At 47.8% G+C, this 20464-nt stretch overlaps 1 protein-coding gene across 1 annotated transcript; it reads left to right on the plus strand.

Moving 5' to 3' along the window:
* Positions 1-685: 685 nt before the first annotated feature.
* Positions 686-20353, plus strand: LOC117856333 (probable CCR4-associated factor 1 homolog 11). Its single transcript, XM_034738720.1, has 2 exons — positions 686-1225; positions 20192-20353. Exons 1-2 carry the CDS (start codon positions 686-688, stop codon positions 20351-20353), a joined length of 702 nt encoding a protein of 233 aa, XP_034594611.1.
* Positions 20354-20464: the final 111 nt, after the last annotated feature.

Here is a 20464-nt window from a genome sequence, read left to right on the forward strand (position 1 = left end):
GGCTGACGGGCCTAGACGGCACGGCCTTTAATTGTTCTGGGCCGTGCTAGCACTACGGGTCGCCATCATGGGCCAAGTATGGCACGGAGCACGGTCCCAACGTCGACGAGCTGCCCATCGTCGTGCAGGTCGGGAACTCGGATCACCCTCTGCGACGACCGCGGCCGCCCATCCGAGCTCGCGTGGTAGGTGACCTTCTCGGACTTCGATGTCCGCCGCGACCGCCACGCCCAGGAGTCTGTCGCATTCCTGCGGTCACAGGGCGTCAGACTTCGAACAGACGTCGACTTTTTCCACCGAGTCGGACTTGGTGAAGCACCACCAACTCGAACTCGGAACAAGTGCTCTCTGCCTCTCCGATCTACCTGCCTCTCCGATCTATAAAGGCAGTAACGACGAGCAGATGGCTCCTCCATCGATTCATCCAGGCATCCTTCGCGGCGTCGCACAACTCCCTCGCCGATCTCGATCCACAAACTAGATATCGCGCTTGATCGATCCGATCCATGGTGACCATGAACGCCGGCGTCGCGCCAGGCATGTTCCAGCTCGCGCCTCCGCCGCCGCCGCGCGTATTTCAGCCGTCGCTTCCTCCGCCATACCGCACCCTGGCGTCCCATTTACTGCGCCTGCTGCACGACTTCTGTCGCCGCCGCCGTACAGCTCCCGAGTCGTCGGCCACCCCATGGCGCCACCCGTGCCCGGCCTCCAGATCAGACCTGTCACGGCGGCGAACTACGAGGCGCAGCTGGACGCCATCGGCTCCTTGCTCACCAGGTACCCTTTCGTCTCCATCGACACGGAGTACCCGGGCACCGTCCACCGCCCGCCGCCAGGGAGAAGCGAGAACCAGCTCGCCCCGTACGAGCGCTACGCGCTCGTCAAGGCCAACGTGGACGAGCTGCCCATCGTGCAGCTCGGGATCACGCTCTGTGATGAGTACGGCAATCTCCCTCTCGTCGCCGGCAGCGACGGCCGTCCGCTCGAGCTCGCGAGGGAGGTGACCTTCTCGGACTTCGACGCACGCCGCGACCGCCACGCCCCTGAGTCCGTCGCGTTCCTGCCGTCACAGGGCGTCGACTTCGACCAGGCGCGCAAGCGCGGCGTGAGCTCCGCGGCGTTCGCGGCCAAGCTCGCCGCCGTCCTGTCAGCACAGCAGCAGCGGCAGCGGGACGGCGAGCTGACGTGGGCGGCGTTCGGCGGCGCGCACGACTTCGCGTACATGGTAAAGATGCTCGCCGGCGGACGGCCGCTTCCGGGCACACTGGTAGAGAATTGGCCTTTAGTCCCGGTTGGTAGGGTGCATATCTCTCGGATATCCATCCGGGATAAACCAACCGGGACAAAAGGGGGGTCTTTAGTCCCGGTTCTTTTAACCGGGAGTAAAGGATCCCCTTTAGTCCCGGTTGGTGTCACCAACCGGGACTAAAGGGGGTCCCTTTAGTCCCGGTTGGATTTCCCAACCGGGACTAAAGGGGTCCCCTTTAGTCCCGGCTCGATTCCAACCGGAACTAAATGGCGCTTGCATGGCACTGCCGTGACGCCTGAATTTTTCATGCATGCATCACGTATACGTAGTACCGCGGCCCTTTTAATTTGTTAACCTTGTAGTTGAGATTTTTTTAGAACGAAATCAACTAGTATTTAAACGAATGGGATTTGTAATTATACAATTACTATATATATACACAATCCTTATACACAATTCATATACACAATTCAACTAGCTTATTACAAATCGATCATAATTAGCGCGTATTATATATACAAATAAATCAAAGTATCTTCCTACAATCTTCCCGTCGTGGTGTTGCTGATCGGAGTGTCTAATTGTCGTCCATCGTAATAAAATTCTCCTCTTGGATTTACCACCTCGTCCATTATGAATCCAATGAGACCTTCACATATTGCCGCTACTCTTTCTTCCTTCAAGAGTCCTTGTTGAATATTTAACATCTATAATTTGGAAATTTGTGAATGTTACATGAACAAATACATATAAGGAACTAGAAAATAATTAACTAGTAATATATTTATTTTACGTACTTTAAAGTTGTGCGGCGTCATCTTCGGTCCCTTGGGTCCCAAAAAACTGTGCATGTGCTCACAGATGTAGTAGCCACATAGATTATTCCCGGGTTCCTGTCTTAAGCACTTCAGTGCGGAAAAAAATAAGTTATGAAATATTCGTGTTATACAATGTAATAAATGTGCAGACTGCATACGTACCGGGAAGTCTGTGTTCCATGTAAGATTTTCTTTGAATGGACCTTTGTGTGTCCTTATGAATTGTTTCCATGCGCTGCGGATTAGAATAATGAATGACATAGTGTAACAGGGATAAAATTTAGGAAATAAATTTTTGCATAGAGATAAAGGTCCAGAATTATTACAAGCCTAGCATGTCTTGCAATTCTTGGTAGTCCACCGGATCTTTCCTTAACGAATCAAAGACAGTGACGTGGCTTCTTTCAGGCTCAATTATAATAAGGATCCAGTGGAAGCTGCGTGCGTAAAATGTTCATGCATATTAGAGCTAACTAACATGTAGAGATAAGGAAAAAGACATCGAAAGTAGACGGTATACACACACTTACTTGAAGTTGTATGGAAGTAGTATGAAACCCTTGAATGTTTGTTTGTGTAGGAAATTGTATATTTCCGCAAAGGTTTTTTCCGGCGCTAATTGTATCTGTTGTTGGTTAACTACAGATGGATCCATGAAGCCTACATGTAGGTACGCCTCTCGGCGGCATGTCTGAATTAGCATCCTACATGAAATGGAAGATGAAGTTAGTACGGTGACGCACGCCAAAATTTACATGTAGAGATAATAAACGGACACTTACAGAATCCAAGCGCTGATCAGAGAGACGTCCAGGGCATCATGATGGTACACTTCGTATATATCCTTGAAGTCTAGCCACAGCACTTTCTCCCCTTCACCGTGAAAATCTATCGGTTTTACCTTCATGCCGATCATCTCCCTCGAGTCGGCGGATGCCATCATGTACCATTGATGGAATTCGTACATCTTTGTTGATAGCTTCCGTACCAATGAAGGCTTTACTAGAGGTTTGCCTAGCTCATAAGGCCACTTCAGGTCAGGGGGCGGTGCAGTTGGCGTCTCAACTTGCCCTATGCATTCATCAAGTCACAGACCTGTTTCTTCCATGAACTTCAATACATTTGCTTGTTGATCCAAGGGCATTGCTTTTACCCGTTGAGCATCTTTTTTTGATAAATGGCTGAGGTCGGGGACTGGACCGCTGGAGGATGATTTTCCTTTCCTTTTATCCTTTTCATCAGCCTTTACTAGAGCCCGTTCATAGTTTGACAAGAGTGGTATCCTTTTCTTGGCTCCTTCTTCCATCCTGATAAAAAAGTTTAAATCTCGCCGACTTACTGGCGGTGGCTCCATCTCCCTTGCCTTTTTTAATTCGGCTTGTTTCTTGAACCACTCACTGGCCTCTCATTGGATTTCTGCCCACTGTTCTTCATGAGACATTGCCTCCCAGCGTTCCTTACGAGCCACTTCAGGCTCCTTTGTTTTCTTCTTTCTCTGTCTTTGCTTGGGAGGCGGTGCTCGTGACTTCTTTAGTGGTGCTGCAGGTTCCTTCAAGGGGGCCGCTCTTGGTGCCGGCGACGGTGATCGGGGAGGGGTGTTGTTATTGTCGTCGTCGCTCCCAGCACCAGGATGTGGTGGAGATGGAGACCTTGATATAGATGGAAGGAACGGTCCTGGAGCAGGAGATGCCGGTCTCGAGGTATGAGGAGAAGGTCGCTGCTGGGGATCTACGGGGAGCGGTCTTGAGGTCTGAGGAGATGGCTCCGTGCCGGGAATAATGATGTAGCGTTTCTTCCATAGAATGATCCCATGAAGCGCATCTGCCAATGTCTTTTCCCCGTCGCCTCCCGGGAAGTCGAGCTCTAGACCTTCATACTGGGGATCAACTATTTGCTCGACGCAGACGCTGGCGTAGCCTGTTGGAATGTCCATGCCATGACTGCTCTGCCCTGCCAGGGTTGCTAATGCACTCCCGTACGCTACCGGTACATATAGCAGAAGTAAACAAGTTGAACTCCGATCTCGAGGCCTGGATCAATTGACAAGATTGCATAAATATTATGTATAAGTATACCTTAATAGTGAGGTTGCCGACCGGTGCATGCAGCTCACATGAGGTCCGTTGCGTGATGGCATCCACGGGGAACCATTGCTCCTCCACGGGTAACCTGGGCGTCTGCGCATCGGGAACCCCTGTAGAAGCACAACTGCTCCCGAGGCGTTGAGAAGGGCTGGCGGTGTTAGGATTCGGCATTGCTCCAGATTGGGCCAACTCCGCAACTGCGTCGGCCACCCGCCAATTGATTTCATCAATCATTCTTTGTTCTAGCATCTACCGCCAGCTCTCCTCGATCTGTTCCTTTCTTCGCTTCCGGCTTCTGTAAGAGGCGCTGTCGCCTCGGAAAGCGAACTTCCACGGAACCACCCCGAACCCCCGGCAACGTCCTGGGTGCTCTGGATTACCGAGGGCCAATGTGAGCTCATCATTTTCTCGGTCCACCCTCAACCTCCCAGCCTTGGAATCTTCAATGTTCTTCATGAGATGTTCGGCCTTCTCACGTATTGTGTCATTGAAAATCAACGTCCCATCCTCTTGGCTTAGGGAGCCTCCATGAGCGTAGTACCAGTTCTTTGATCGTTCGGGCCATTCAATAGTTGCAGGTACGATTCCCCGTTCGATCAGATCTTGTTCCATCTTCCTCCACTTGGGAATTGCTGAGCCATACCCACCTCGCCCCAAATGATGGTGGTAGCCCTTCTGACTAGCATTTGCTGTGTTGGTCGTGATCTTTTTCACACCTTCTTCACTCCTCTTGTATTCAACAAATGCATCCCAGTGGTCCCTCAACTTTGGCCACGCGTTGAAGTCTGGAGTTTTGCCCTTCTTGATGTAGTGGGTATCCAGCATCTTCTTGAATGTCTGGAATTGAGTAGCCATCTTCTTAAGCGTCCACGCTTTGACATCCTTCTCACTATATCCTTCGGGGAATGTGAAATGTCTCTTCACGTCTTCCCACAGCATATTCTTTTCTGTCTCTGGAAGGGCGTACGGATTATCGCTTCTGCCCTTCCATTCTCTGATGCTGATAGGCACGTTGTCCCGGACGATTGCCCCGATTTGACTCACGTACTTCTTTGCTACTTTCTCGGGAGCAACCGGCCTGCCCTCTTCTGTAACTTCGGTGATGACAAGCCTCCCTTCCATCACCTTTGTACGACCTCGGGTCTTCTGCCCTTGTGTCGATCCGGAGGGCTAACAGTTCAAGATTTGTTAATTAGTACGTAGTAGTAGCGGTGGCGTGAAACAATACAAGAATGGTTGTATATACCTCGCCGGAACCTTCCGCCACGGCAAGTTGTTGCTGCGGCTGTTGCTCTTCATTCCCATCGGCGAACATGTTGAGGAACATGTCCGCCTGGGTGCCCTCTTCATCCGTGTATGATAGTCGAACGTTGTCGCCACTACCATCACCAGCGATTATCTGCTCCATGATATACCTTGCGGTCTCATTGTCTGCCATTTCAACTATTGATGGAAACATACATGGAATCATACATGACAGTCATAGAAATCGTCTTACTACAAATTTGTACAAAGTCCTACAAAGTCCGGAATCATACATGTATATAATGAAATCATAAAATAACATGAATCGTACAAAGTCCGGAATATTTATACAAATTTCTATGAATTTTGACGAATTTCTACAAATTTCTATGAATTTCTACGAATTTCTACGAATTTCTACGAAATTCTACAAATTTCTACGAATTTCGACGAATTTTGACGAATTTCTACGAATTTCTACGAATTTTGACGAATTTCTACGAATTTTGACGAATTTCTACAAATTTCTACGAATTTCTACGAATTTGTAACAATATCCACGTGCGGTGCCTAGGTTGTGACGGTGGCGATCAGGGCGGCGGAGGCGGGACGGCGGCGGTCAGGGCGGCGGTACGGCGGAGGTGGGGACGGTTCACCGGAACCACGGGCGGTGCCTACTAGGTTGTGATGGGCGGCGGGACGGCGGCGATCACGGCGGCGACTCGGCGGAGGGGACGGCGGTGCATCCTACGAATTTCTAACTTCATTTTCTCTGTATCAACTCTAACTTAACAAACTAACTAGAAATCTAACTTAACAAACTAACTAGAAATCTAAAAATCTAACTTAACAAAATTAGAAATCTAAAAATCTAACTTAACAAAATTAGAAATCTATCTAAAAATAAAACTTAATTTTCTAACTTAAAAAGAAAACCCTTCCGGCGCTGCCGGCCGGCGCGGCAGCGGACCTCTCGCGCGCGGGGCAGCGGTCGGGTCGGCGGGACGGCGGCGGCCGGGGCAGCGGGACGGCGGGACGGCGGCGGCCGGGCGGCGCGCGGGACGGCGGCGGTCGGGGCGGCGAGGACGGCAGCTGCCGAGGCGACGAGGACGACGGCGGCCGAGGCGACGACGATGACGGCGGCGTAGGCGGGACGGTGACGAGACGGCGACGAGGGGCGATGAGGGGCGACGAGGATGGAGCCGGCGACGAGGATGTGGAGCCGGTGGCCGGAGGCGACGAGGTGGCCGGGGGCCGGGCGCGTCGACGGACGAGGAGGGGATCGAGGCGGGCCGGCCGGGGGACGAAGACGGCGCAATGGGGGATGTCGACGGCGCAATGGGGGACGACGACGGCGGCGGCCGGCGAGGGAGGCGGACGGGCGGCGACGGCGGAGAACGCGCGGGACTTGGCGAAATTTTGGCTAAGTGTGTAACTGGCGGGGGGTAGAAGGGAGTACAGTGCCTTTTAACCCCCCCTTTTATCCCGGTTCGTAATGGGACCCGGGACAAAAGAGCCTTTTATCCCGGGTCCCGTCACCAACCGGGATAAAAGGGGGGGCCTTTTATCCCGGTTGGGGACGGGACCCGGGATAAAAGGGTGCCCCGCCAGGTGGGGCTGGGAGCGTACCCTTTTATCCCGGGTCCCGTCAGGGTACGTTCGGGCGGGAGACGAAACGTACCCTTTTATCCCGGTTGCCGTTTGCAACCGGGATAAAAGGGGGGCCTTTTGTCCCGGTTGCTGTTAGCACCCGAGACAAAAGGTCTTTTTTTCCTATTTTTCTTCTCCCGCCTGTTTTTTGGAAATGGATTTTATTTTACCTTTTCACTGCATTTCAGGATGAAAAACAAAACCTTCACAGATTTTGTACATGCAAAAATATATTTAATTAACGAGTAAATTGACAATAAGTATGAATTAATCATTAATTCTATACCAACTCATTTAGCCTGTAAAATATTTATTTTACTGCATTGCTGTGATCAAGAAATTATTCAATTAAATTATTTCAATGCGCAGAAAAATCCATGTTAGTATGTGGTTAACAATGTTCATGTATATCTAAAAAATCTTCACCTAACAAATTTAATAACACATGAAATCATACATAGGGTAAATTACAAATTGTATCAATTAATACACAAAGGTCATGTACATTTAATGCATTACAATACAACGTTGTAAAATTTCTTCTTCACGAAAGTTCCTTGATCATGATCGCGGCGTAAGTACGGAGCCTCTTCTTTGGATAGCAGGATGCTTGGATCAACTTCAACGGCGAATGGAGGCATGCCATCAAACTGATCATAATCATCTGATTGGTCTGTTTTATCCTCGACTCCCACGATTTTTCTTTTACCTGGAAGAACTATGTGGCACTTTGGCTCCCATGTCTCTTCTGGATTCCTCTTGGGTTTGCTGCACTTGTCCTTCACATAGAACACCTGATGCACATCATTGGCAAGTACGAATGGGTCATCACTGTATCCAGTCTTGCTCAGATCTACTATTGTCATTCCGTACTGATCTTTGGTGACGGCAGTTAGCTTCACCCAATTGCAAAGAAATAGAGGGATGTACAGCGGTCCGTATTCGAGTTCCCATATCTCCTGTATGAAACCATAATACGACTCCTTGCTATTATTTCTGTCCATGGCATCTATGCGGACACCACTATTCTGGTTCGTGCTTTTCTGGTCCTGGGCTCTCGTGTAAAATGTGTAACCATTTATCTCATAGCCTTGGAATTTGACGATTGTGGTAGCAGGTCCCCTGGCTAACTAGGCAAGCTGTGGGTGAATCTCAGAGTTACCCATAAGTTGTTGGCGCACCCAGGAGGGAAAAGTTTTCATGTGATGACGGGTAAGCCAAGCATCGGATTTGGTTGGGTTTTTGGAAGCTACCATCTGCCTGTGCTGCTCGATATACGGAGACACAAAGGATGACTGTTGTAGAACAGTGTAGTGTGCCTTGTCGAACAAATCAGTATCATTGCTCAAACTTGATTTCCTTCCAAGGGTGCCCATTCCTCGAAGCCTCCCCTCGTGGCGTGAAGTTGGAACCCCAATCGAGTCAATTGAATCAATAAAATCAACACAAAACTCGATCACCTCCTCTATTCCATATCCCTTGGCGATGCTTCCTTCTGGACGGGCACGATTAAGAACATAGTTTTTTAGGACTGCCATGAACCTCTCGAAAGGCCACATATTGTGCAGGTATACAGATCCGAGAATACCAATCTCTTTTACTAGGTGAACCAGTAAGTGCATCATAATATTGAAGAAGGATGGTGGAAATAACAACTCAAAACTGACAAGACATTGCACCACATCGTTCTGTAGCTTTGATAGCTTGGATGGATCGATTGCCTTCTGCGAAATCGCATTGAGAAACGCGCATAGCTTTACGAGCGGCAACCGGACATTTTCTGGTAGAACCCCCCTCAGTGCAACCGGAAGCAACTGGGTCATCAACATGTGGCAGTCATGAGCCTTGAGATTTGTAAACTTCTTTTGTTTCATATTTATTATTCCCTTTATATTCGAGGAGTACCCAGACGGGACCTTCATACTATTCAAGCATTCAAACATGCTATCCTTCTCTTCCTTGCTGAGAGTGTAACTGGCAGGACGTAAGTAGTGCTGTCCATTATCTCTCTTTTTCGGATGTAGGTCATCTCGTTGCCCCATGGCTTTCAAGTCCTGTCGTGCTTCCAATGTATCTTTTGAGGTTCCATAAACACCCATGAAGCCTAGCACGTTCACGCAAAGATTCTTCGTCAGGTGCATCACGTCTATTGCGTTGCGAACCTCTAGGATTTCCGAATAAGGTAGCTCCCAAAATATTGACTTTTTCTTCCACATGGGTGCATGTCCGTTATCGTCGTTCGGAACAGGTTGGCTACCAAGTCCCTTTCCGAAGACTACATATACATCCTTCATCATCTCGAACACACGCTTTCCATTACGGTGTGTAGGTTTTTTACGATGGTCTGGCACCCCTTTGAAATGCATCCCGCTCTTTCTCAGCTGGTGGTGAGCAGGGAGAAATCGACGATGACCCATATAGACGACCTTCTTACAGTGCTTCAAGTACATGCCGTCTGTGTCGTCTAAACAGTGGGTGCATGCCCGATATCCCTTATTTGTCTGTCCTGAAAGGTTACTCAATGGAGGCCAATCGTTGATGGTTACGAACAACAGTGCTCGTAGATTAAAGATCTGTTGTCTATCCTCATCCCACACACGTACACCTTCTTCCTTCCAGAGCTGTAAAAGGTCATCAACCAACGGCCTTAGGTACACGTCAATGTCGTTGCCGGGTTGTTTTGGGCCTTGGATAAGCGCCGGCATCATAATGAACTTCCGCTTCATGCACAGCCAAGGAGGAAGGTTGAACATACAAAGGGTCACAGGCTAAGTACTATGACCACTACTCAACTCACCGAATGGATTGAATCCATTAGTGCTTAAACCAAACCTTATGTTCCTTGCTTCACTTTCAAAGTCTGGGAATGTTCTATCAATTGATCTCCACTGTGCCCCATCTGCGGGGTGTCTCAGCATCTCATCTTCCTTACGGTCTTCTTTGTGCCATCGCATCAACTTAGCATTCGCCTTGTTCCTGAACAAGCGCTTCAAGCGTGGTATTATAGGGAAATACCACATCACCTTCGCGGGAACTCTCTTCTTGGGAGACTGCCCCTCGACATCACCAAGATCATCTCGTCTGATCTTATACCGCAGGGCTTCGCAGACGGGACAAGCATCCAATTTCTCGTATTCATCACCACGATAGAGGATACAGTCATTAGGGCATGCGTGTATCTTCTGAACATCCAATCCGAGAGGGCAAATAATCTGTTTAGCTTCATATGTTGTGGACGGTAATTCATTATTCTCGGGGAGAATCTTCTTGACAATGTTCAACATCCCCTGAAATGCCTTATCGGACACACCATTTTTTGCCTTCCATTGCACAAATTCTAGTGTCGTACCTAGTTTTTTATGGCCCTGCTGGCAACCTGGGTACAACAATTTTTGGTGATCATCTATCATGCGCTGCAACTTTGCTGCTTCCTTCTCAGTTTCACAATCTCTGTATGCATCTCGTATCACCTGACCAAGGTCATCAGTAGGGTCATTTTCTGCAAACTCATCTTCATCAGCCTCGCCCATTGTAGTACCTGCAAAAGCTTGGCCTGCAACCCAGTCCGGAATGGTGTCATCTTCCTCCTCCTCCTCTCCATCTTCCATTACAACCCCTAGTTCACCGTGCTTGGTCCAAACCAAATAGTTAGGCATGAAACCGTATTTAAACAAGTGGCTGTGAATAGTCCCCCAGGAATCCTTTGAATATTCCTTCCTGTTATTGCATTGGAAGCATGGACAACATACGAACCCATTCTCTGGCTTGTTCGCTTTTGCCACTTCGAGAAAATAATGCAAGCCATCAATAAACGCCTTGCTCCGCCTGTCTGCATCATACATCCATTGCCGGTCCATCTGCATCGTATTACGCATGAAAATGGATTACACTTGACAATGGATTACGCGTGAAAATCGATTAAAGATCCAAACAACATGGTACAATACAACAACATGAAGATCCAAATACACATATTTAAATTAAAGTCCCAAACAACATGATACAATACAACAAGCCATCCACTGGTTATTATCAAGGAGGACTTTAAGCATCCTTGGACGGTGAAGACGAAGGTTCCGCTGACCCAACCTCATCCTTAGGTTTATTTGTGCCGCCTGAAACGGTAGTACTAAGTGGACGTGAAACACCCGGGACTGAGGGTGGAGCATAACGACCACCAAAAGGAGGTTCCTGACCCGCGGCAACAGCTTCTTCATGACGTTGCTGCAAATAACGAAGCATTGGTTTTTCCAGCGCGCTCTTTTTCTTTGGCTTATGCTGAGGGCCAACTATGATTGGAACCTTGCCATAATAGGAACCACGATCGCCCCCACCATCGCCACTTCCTCCAGTAGCAGAAGCCATCTATGTACAAAAATTATTATCTTAACACTGCATAAGTTGTTCAACTTCAAGACCGTGATCATCTCGCGAGGATGTCCTCAACTGGGCGGCACCGGTATTCGTCACGAAAGAGGTTAGATGCTACGGAAAAGGGGACACGGTCACGATGTCCGTATCCACTCTTTCTCGTAGAATCGAACCTCCTTCTTGACATACGTTGCTACTCGGCGGAGAACATCTTAGCAGAAATGAACACGGTATGCAAGTTCAACAAGTAGCAGAAGTCATCTATGTACAAAAATTCTTTCATTACCACTACAGAAGTTATTGAACTTGAAGACCGTGTTCATTTCACGAGGATGTCCTCAGCTGGGCGGCACCGCACTTCGTCATGAAAGAGGTTAGATGCTACGGAAAAGGGGACACGGTCACGATGTCCGTATCCACTCTTTCTCGTAGAATCAAACCTCCTTCTTGACATACGTTGCTGCTTGGCGGAGAACATTCTCGCCGAAATGAACATGGTATGCAAGTTCAACAAGTATATGGATTTAAAAAACCATATTGAATTTGATAAGATAAACCGTCTAGACAAGGTAGCATCACTTTTAAACCACTGAAATAATGCATACTATATATGACACATCAATCTCCCTCACATTCTAGCTCAAAATACCTCTCCATTTTTCTACTTCATCATCACATTGTAGCAAATAATCTTTCCATCTCTAAAGCATAAATCAAAGCATAACACGAGGATGAAGTAGCAAACCTTCGCAACACTTGTGTTGGCTGAGTCAAATTCCCACGAAAATGAGGGAAAAAACTTCGGGCAGCACCTCCCTTGCTTTGGCACCACCGGAGAGTAGGTGAAGCTCAGCTCTCTATCAATGTGCTGGACTGGCTCGGGCTGGAGGAAGAAGAAAGTCTCTGTCTCGGGATATAGTGGGGGATGAGTTTTTATCCCGGTTAAAAACTCCAACCGAGACAAAAGGAAACACCTTTTGTCCCGGTTGGAAGTTTAGTCCCGGTTGGATCCTCCAACCGGGATAAAAGGTGAACCCTTTTATCCCGGTTGGAGGCACCAACCGGGACTAACCTTTTTATCCCGGTTGGTGCCTCCAACCGGGATAAAAGTGTTGGGATACGAGGTAGGCTACGCTAGCGCAAATCAAAATTTCTACCGCGTATAACCAGGAACAACTGCCGTATAAGGATCACGGGATTACCACTCGACGCACTACTGGTGCGGAAGATGTAGATATGCGTCGGTGCAGTGAAGACGATCACGTAGTCGTACGTAGTCGATCAACGTAGTCGTACGTAGTCGATCACGTCCAGCAGCTCCTCAGCAACTCGTCCACGTGCACAGCAAGATCGCCTCCGGTACCGCGGCTCGTCGTCGGCTCGTCGTGGCTCGTCGGCGGCTCGTCGATGGCTCGTCCAAGTGCTGCAGGCGCAACACCTCCAAGGTATCCACACGTGCAGGGAGGAAGCGTCGCAAGCCGGATTGCTAGATCCGCGAGTTGCAACAGGCGAGGGCGTGGGAGGCGCGGCAAGTGTGTTCAGCCAAAAGGTGTAAACCCTAGGGCGCCCCCACCCCTCTATTTATAGAGGTTCCTGATGGGCCTCTGGATCCGAGGCCCATTAGTACTCCTAAACCTAATCCAACTCGGATCAGATCCGAATTGGGCTTCCAGCCCCTTAAGTGTGTGACCCTATGGGTTCGGATACGTATAGACATGGCCCGAGTACTCCTACTCGGCCCAATAGTCGGTAGCGGCCTCTAGCAAGACGTGCCAACTCCTATACGCATACGAAGATCATATCAGACGAACCATCACAACATGATATACATGCTATTCCCTTTGCCTCACGATATTTGGTCTAGCTTCAAGCCGACCGCTCTTTCTCGATCCTGTGATCCGGAATCCCTTTGTAGGTTAACTCTTAACCGTACGTAGCATGGCCATGCATTTTCGGATCCGATCACTCGAGGGGCCCAGAGATATCACTCTCAATCAGAGAGGGGCAAATCCCATCTTGATTGACCATGTCTCATAGCATGCTTCTTGACAAACCCGAAAGCTACCTTTATAACTACCCTGTTACGGCGTAGCGTTTGATAGCCCCTAAGTAGGTCAATCCACATCTAGAATACATGCGACAATCTCAGGTCTAAGGACAAAGCGTATATGTTGTTTAAAGAGAGAACTACTTCTCGTGTTGGGTCAGTCCTAACACATGTCTCCACATGTGTCCACATTATTAGTTCAACATCTCCATGTTCATGACTTGTGAAACATAGTCATCAACTAATACATGTGCTAGTCTAATATTCATGTGTGTCCTCACATGAACTCCGACTAGGTACAACTTTAGAATAACCATACAAGTAAAGAGTTTCACATACAATTCACATAATTGCAAATCAATTCAAGTAGCCTTTAATGGATATTCAATGAACACAATATACAAATCATGGATACAAATGGAATATCATCATCTCTATGATTGCCTCTAGGGCATACCTCCAACAAAAAGGGTCCTTTCTTTGCTGAGATGTATGCCATGTGACATAGGCAAGAACCCTTTCTTTGCCTCTTCCATGTTGAACCTCTTCAACACTTTGTCAATATAAGTATCTTGGCTCAAACCTATAAGCCTTCTCGATCTATCTCTATAGATCTTAATGCCCAGAATATATGCCGCTTCCCCTAAGTCCTTCATCGAAAAACTATTTTTCAGTGAAGTCTTTACGGACTCAAGCATAGGAATGTTATTTCCAATCAGTAATATGTCATCCACATATAAGATCAGAAATACTACAGAGCTCCCACTAACCTTCTTGTAAACACAAGACTCTTCTTCGTTCTTGGTGAAGTCAAACCCTTTGACCACTTCATCAAAACGAATGTTCCAACTCCTAGATGCTTGCTTCAATCCATAAATGGATCTCTGAAGCTTGCATACCTTTCCAGCATTTTTCGGATCGACAAAACCCTCGGGCTGTATCATATACACGTCCTCAGCTAGGTTTCCATTCAGGAAAGCTGTCTTGACATCCATCTGCCATATCTCATAATCGAAATATGCAGCTATAGCTAGAATAATCCGAATGGACTTAAGCATCACTACGGGCGAGAAGGTCTCGTCGTAGTCAACTCCTTGAACTTGTCGAAAACCTTTTGCGACAAGTCGTGCTTTATAGATGTGAACATTTCCATCCATGTCCTTTTTCTTCTTATAGATCCACTTGCACTCTATGGCTTTAACACCATCAGGCGGGTCAACCAAGTTCCAAACTTGATTGTCTCCCATGGACTCTATTTCGGATTGCATGGCACTCTGCCATTTTTCGGAGTCTGGGTCCATCATTGCTTCTGCATATGTCGCAGGCTCATCATTGTCCAACAATAATATTTCCCGCATTTCGCGGAGCCTTGCCGACCTTCGTGGTTGTGGCGGTGCTTCTCTTGCCATTGGTATCTCAACTTGTTCTGCTACGTTAGCATCACTCATTGATTCTTGCCCGATTGGCTCATCTTGAACTTCTTCAAGATGCACTGTCTTTCCACTCTTTTCTCCTTTGAGAAACTCTTTCTCTAGGAAAACCCCGTTCCGAGCGACAAACACTTTGCCTTCTGATCGGTTGTAGAAATAATATCCCAAAGTTTCCTTTGGATATCCCACGAAAATGCACTTATCCGACTTGGGTGTGATCTTGTCCGACTGAAGTCGCTTGACAAACACTTCACATCCCCAAATCTTTAGAAAAGACAGACTAGGAACCTTTCCAGTCCATATCTCATATGGTGTCTTAACTACGGATTTAGATGGTACCCTATTTAGTGTGAAAGCTGCTGTTTCTAGAGCGTATCCCCAAAATGACAACGGTAGGTCCGACTGGCTCATCATTGATCGAACCATGTCTAACAAAGTTCGATTACGTCGCTCGGACACACCGTTTCTCTGAGGTGTTCCAGGCGGCGTAAGTTGTGGAACAATTCCGCAACTCTTTAGATGATTGCTAAACTCGTGGCTCAAATACTCGCCTCCACGATCAGATCGCAAGGCCTTAATTTTCTTGCCACGCTGATTTTCAACTTCATTCTGAAATTCCTTGAACTTTTCAAAGGTTTCAGACTTGTGCCTCATTAAGTAGACATAGCCATATCTACTAAAATCATCAGTGAAAGTTATGAAGTATTGGAATCCTCCTCTAGCCGTCGTGCTCATTGGTCCGCATACATCACTATGTACGAGTTCCAACAAGTCTACTGCTCTCTCAGGAAATCTTGTGAAAGGCGTCTTGGTCATCTTGCCTAGCAAGCAAGCCTCACATGTCTCGTATGATTCAAAATCAAACGAAGTTAGAAATCCATCAGAATGGAGCTTCTTCATGCGCTTTTCACTTATATGACCCAAACGACAATGCCACAAGTAGGTAGGACTCAAATCATTAGGCCGAGGCATTTTAGCACTTACATTACAGACAGGTGAACCATCAAGATTTAAAACAAATAATCCATTCACAATGGGTGCAAAAGCCATAAACATATTATTCTTAGAGATCACACAACCATTGTTTTCACTCGCAAATGAATAACCATCCTTCATCAAACATGAAGGAGATAAAATGTTTCGACTTAAACTAGGAACAAAATAACAATTATTCAACTCCATAATAAATCCTGACGAGAGGTGGAGTTGCATCGTCCCGACGGTCAAAGCAGCAACTCTTGCATTATTGCCCACGCGGAAATCAACTTCTCCTCTTTCCACGCTTCTACTTCTTATCATTCCCTGCATCGAATTGCAAATATGAGCAACCGATCCGGTATCAAATACCCAAGAATTAATAACTGTATCAGCGAGAAATATGTTGTCTATAACATTAACAACAAGCGTACCTGAGGTAGAAGTACTCTTACTTCCGCCGTTCTTCAAGGAAGCTAGGTACTGCTTGCAGTTTCTCTTCCAGTGACCAAGTTCATGACAGTAAAAGCACTCTTTATCTGGAGCAGGTCCAGGTCCAGCTTTAACCTTGGGCGGTGGGTTTGGCTTGGACGTTCCAGCCTTGCCCTTCTTCTTCCAAGAATTGCCCTTCTTCTTAAAGCTGGGCTTGTTCTGTATCGCCATCACATGGCTGGTACTAGCGCTTTTCTTAATGTCAGCCTCTGCTGTCTTGAGCATACCACACAGCTCATTCAGACCCTTCTCCGTCCCATGCATATGGTAGTTCGAGATGAAGTTCCCATAGCTAGGAGGAAGAGACGAAAGAATGAAATCAGTGGCCAACTCTTGGCCCAGTGGGAAGCCTAGCTTCTCCAACCGTTGAGTGTAACCAACCATCTTGATTACGTGTGGTCCTACTGCTGCGCCTTCTGCTAGCTTGCTCTCAACAAAGGCCTTAGACACATTGAACCTTTCAGTCCTGGCCTGTGTTTGGAACATGTCTCTAAGCGCCACGATCATATCGTGCGCCTCATGGTTTGTTTCGAACTGCATCTGCAGCTCGGGTTCCATGCAAGCAAGCATAAGGCAGCTTACTTCAAGGTTAGCATCACATGCTTTCTTGTAAGCATTCTTAGCAGCAGCGGGTGCATCCTCAGCAGGTTCTTCTGGTAGTGGGTTGTCTAGAACATCTTCCTTTTTCTCAGCCCTGAGAACAATTCTCAGGTTGCGGATCCAATCCGAGTAGTTTGTTCCATTCAACTTGTCCTTCTCAAGGACCGAACGCAAAGCAAACGATGTGGTGGTGTTGCTAGGTGCCATTTAATCTACAACAAAAGTAATGCAAAATACACTAAGACAAACGTATCCATGATAGAGCAAATTACATTAAACTATTTTAACAGAATCTACTCCCACTAAAATCAATATCCCTCTATTGAAACTTAGTGATTCAGGATCCACAACTAACAAGTCCACTAGTGAGCTTTAGCATCACCGCTAGCAAACGAGGTAGATCGGTAAGCAACTTTTGCTAATCATATCACATATGACTCCTGTTGTTGGGTGACATCTCTATGTCTCGGCGCCCAACCTTTATGCCCCAAGGTCCTTAACCGTTAAGATGACCTCGTTAAGCAAACCAACCCTTATGCGTGTGAGTGTCCGACACAAACGCGTCTAGTCAAGTAAAACTAGTGGCACCCTAATTTCATAGACCCACCACTAATTGTACAAGACATGGGACGGTGCAAGTTTTAGTTGGGAGGGCATACTAACTTAAACTTTGTGAGGGATCGTTCTACTTCTAACATCACAGCATGCAGAAAGTAAAACATAAACAGAATAGCATTCACACAGTTGTGACACAGTATGGCCCGTTTTTCTTATGGTGATCTCCATCTCCATAGAACCTGTTCACCATGGTGATCTCCATCTCCATGTTCCATGTGCGCCATCCTCCTGGTGATGAGTCCTCCAAGAACTAGAGCATGCTATTACGCCCAATAGCTAGTAAAGAATCTAGTAATGAAGATTACATAGTTGCTTGGATCATCACAGATTGGTACGCAGACCATTAATTACAATAAAGTGACAACACATATGGCTCCTGCCGTGTTGCCGTACGCGCGACACGCAGGTCACGAATTAGTTGCACACATGCATCGCATACACAAGGGGGCCATACTGATCACAAGTTACATGCATACATCCTGCAAAATAGAGTTAGGCGTCCTAACGTTCCAAACTTGGGAGGCCCGAAACTCCATCTTCCAAGCCGAATTTGGCAAATCTAATTTCGCAGAAAACGGTGAAGCGGTTGAAATTCATGTGTAACTTTTTCTGTAGATCAATTTTCGTATAGAAATCGCCCCGATCCGAGATCGTACCGAAAAGTTACGGCTGATTTACCGAAGCATGTGCATACGGCAAAATCCCGACCCCGGCAGTAGATCACATCTACTATTGCACATCTAATGCACCTGGCGTATGACCCTGGATCTCGATTTGACCAATCATATTGATCTTCCCTCACTGCAACTGGATTTACGTGTATCACTTAACTCCGATGGCGGAAACCGACCGGTAGGAGTATGTCGTTACACTACCATTGCAGCAAGGGCACGAAATCAGGACATAGATCAAACAGAGAACTCGCATATCTCCATATGCACACATCCCGAATCCAAAACTAAGCAGCTAAGGCTCTTGATACCACTGTTGGGATACGAGGTAGGCTACGCTAGCGCAAATCAAAATTTCTACCGCGTATAACCAGGAACAACTGCCGTATAAGGATCACGGGATTACCACTCGACGCACTACTGGTGCGGAAGATGTAGATATGCGTCGGTGCAGTGAAGACGATCACGTAGTCGTACGTAGTCGATCAACGTAGTCGTACGTAGTCGATCACGTCCAGCAGCTCCTCAGCAACTCGTCCACGTGCACAGCAAGATCGCCTCCGGTACCGCGGCTCGTCGTCGGCTCGTCGTGGCTCGTCGGCGGCTCGTCGATGGCTCGTCCAAGTGCTGCAGGCGCAACACCTCCAAGGTATCCACACGTGCAGGGAGGAAGCGTCGCAAGCCGGATTGCTAGATCCGCGAGTTGCAACAGGCGAGGGCGTGGGAGGCGCGGCAAGTGTGTTCAGCCAAAAGGTGTAAACCCTAGGGCGCCCCCACCCCTCTATTTATAGAGGTTCCTGATGGGCCTCTGGATCCGAGGCCCATTAGTACTCCTAAACCTAATCCAACTCGGATCAGATCCGAATTGGGCTTCCAGCCCCTTAAGTGTGTGACCCTATGGGTTCGGATACGTATAGACATGGCCCGAGTACTCCTACTCGGCCCAATAGTCGGTAGCGGCCTCTAGCAAGACGTGCCAACTCCTATACGCATACGAAGATCATATCAGACGAACCATCACAACATGATATACATGTTATTCCCTTTGCCTCACGATATTTGGTCTAGCTTCAAGCCGACCGCTCTTTCTCGATCCTGTGATCCGGAATCCCTTTGTAGGTTAACTCTTAACCGTACGTAGCATGGCCATGCATTTTCGGATCCGATCACTCGAGGGGCCCAGAGATATCACTCTCAATCAGAGAGGGGCAAATCCCATCTTGATTGACCATGTCTCATAGCATGCTTCTTGACAAACCCGAAAGCTACCTTTATAACTACCCTGTTACGGCGTAGCGTTTGATAGCCCCTAAGTAGGTCAATCCACATCTAGAATACATGCGACAATCTCAGGTCTAAGGACAAAGCGTATATGTTGTTTAAAGAGAGAACTACTTCTCGTGTTGGGTCAGTCCTAACACATGTCTCCACATGTGTCCACATTATTAGTTCAACATCTCCATGTCCATGACTTGTGAAACATAGTCATCAACTAATACATGTGCTAGTCTAATATTCATGTGTGTCCTCACATGAACTCCGACTAGGTACAACTTTAGAATAACCATACAAGTAAAGAGTTTCACATACAATTCACATAATTGCAAATCAATTCAAGTAGCCTTTAATGGATATTCAATGAACACAATATACAAATCATGGATACAAATGGAATATCATCATCTCTATGATTGCCTCTAGGGCATACCTCCAACAAAAAGGGTCCCGCCACCGACACCGCCCAGCTAGCCGTTGCTACCGGGACTAAAGGGGGGCCTTTAGTCCCGGTTGCAATTACCAACCGGGAGTAATGCTCCCCTCCAATTTTCCCCACCCCGGCGCACCCCCTTTTGTCCCGGGCCAACTTTAAACCGGGACAAAAGGGGTCGGATCGAAAGCCAATTCTCTACTAGTGGCACCTGGCACGAGTTCGTGGCGCAGGCGAGGGACCTCCTCGGCGGCCGACTTTTCGATGCCAAGTACATGGCGGAGCACTGCGAGCGGGCGGACCTGTGCGGCGGCGGCGGTCTGAGGCGCGTGGCCGACAGCCTCAGCGCGCGGAGGAATTTCCTGGAGCCGCCAGCGTGCCTTGCTGGCCGGTAGAGCTACAGCGCCTGCCGCGTCTACACGGCGATGAGGAGGCGTGGCCTGTATCGTGACGGTGGCGCTAGCCATCAAGGCCTCATCGATGGCCTGAACCACTGATGACACAGG

This window comes from Setaria viridis, chromosome 5 (assembly GCF_005286985.2).
Source record: "Setaria viridis chromosome 5, Setaria_viridis_v4.0, whole genome shotgun sequence".
NCBI lineage: Eukaryota > Viridiplantae > Streptophyta > Magnoliopsida > Poales > Poaceae > Setaria > Setaria viridis.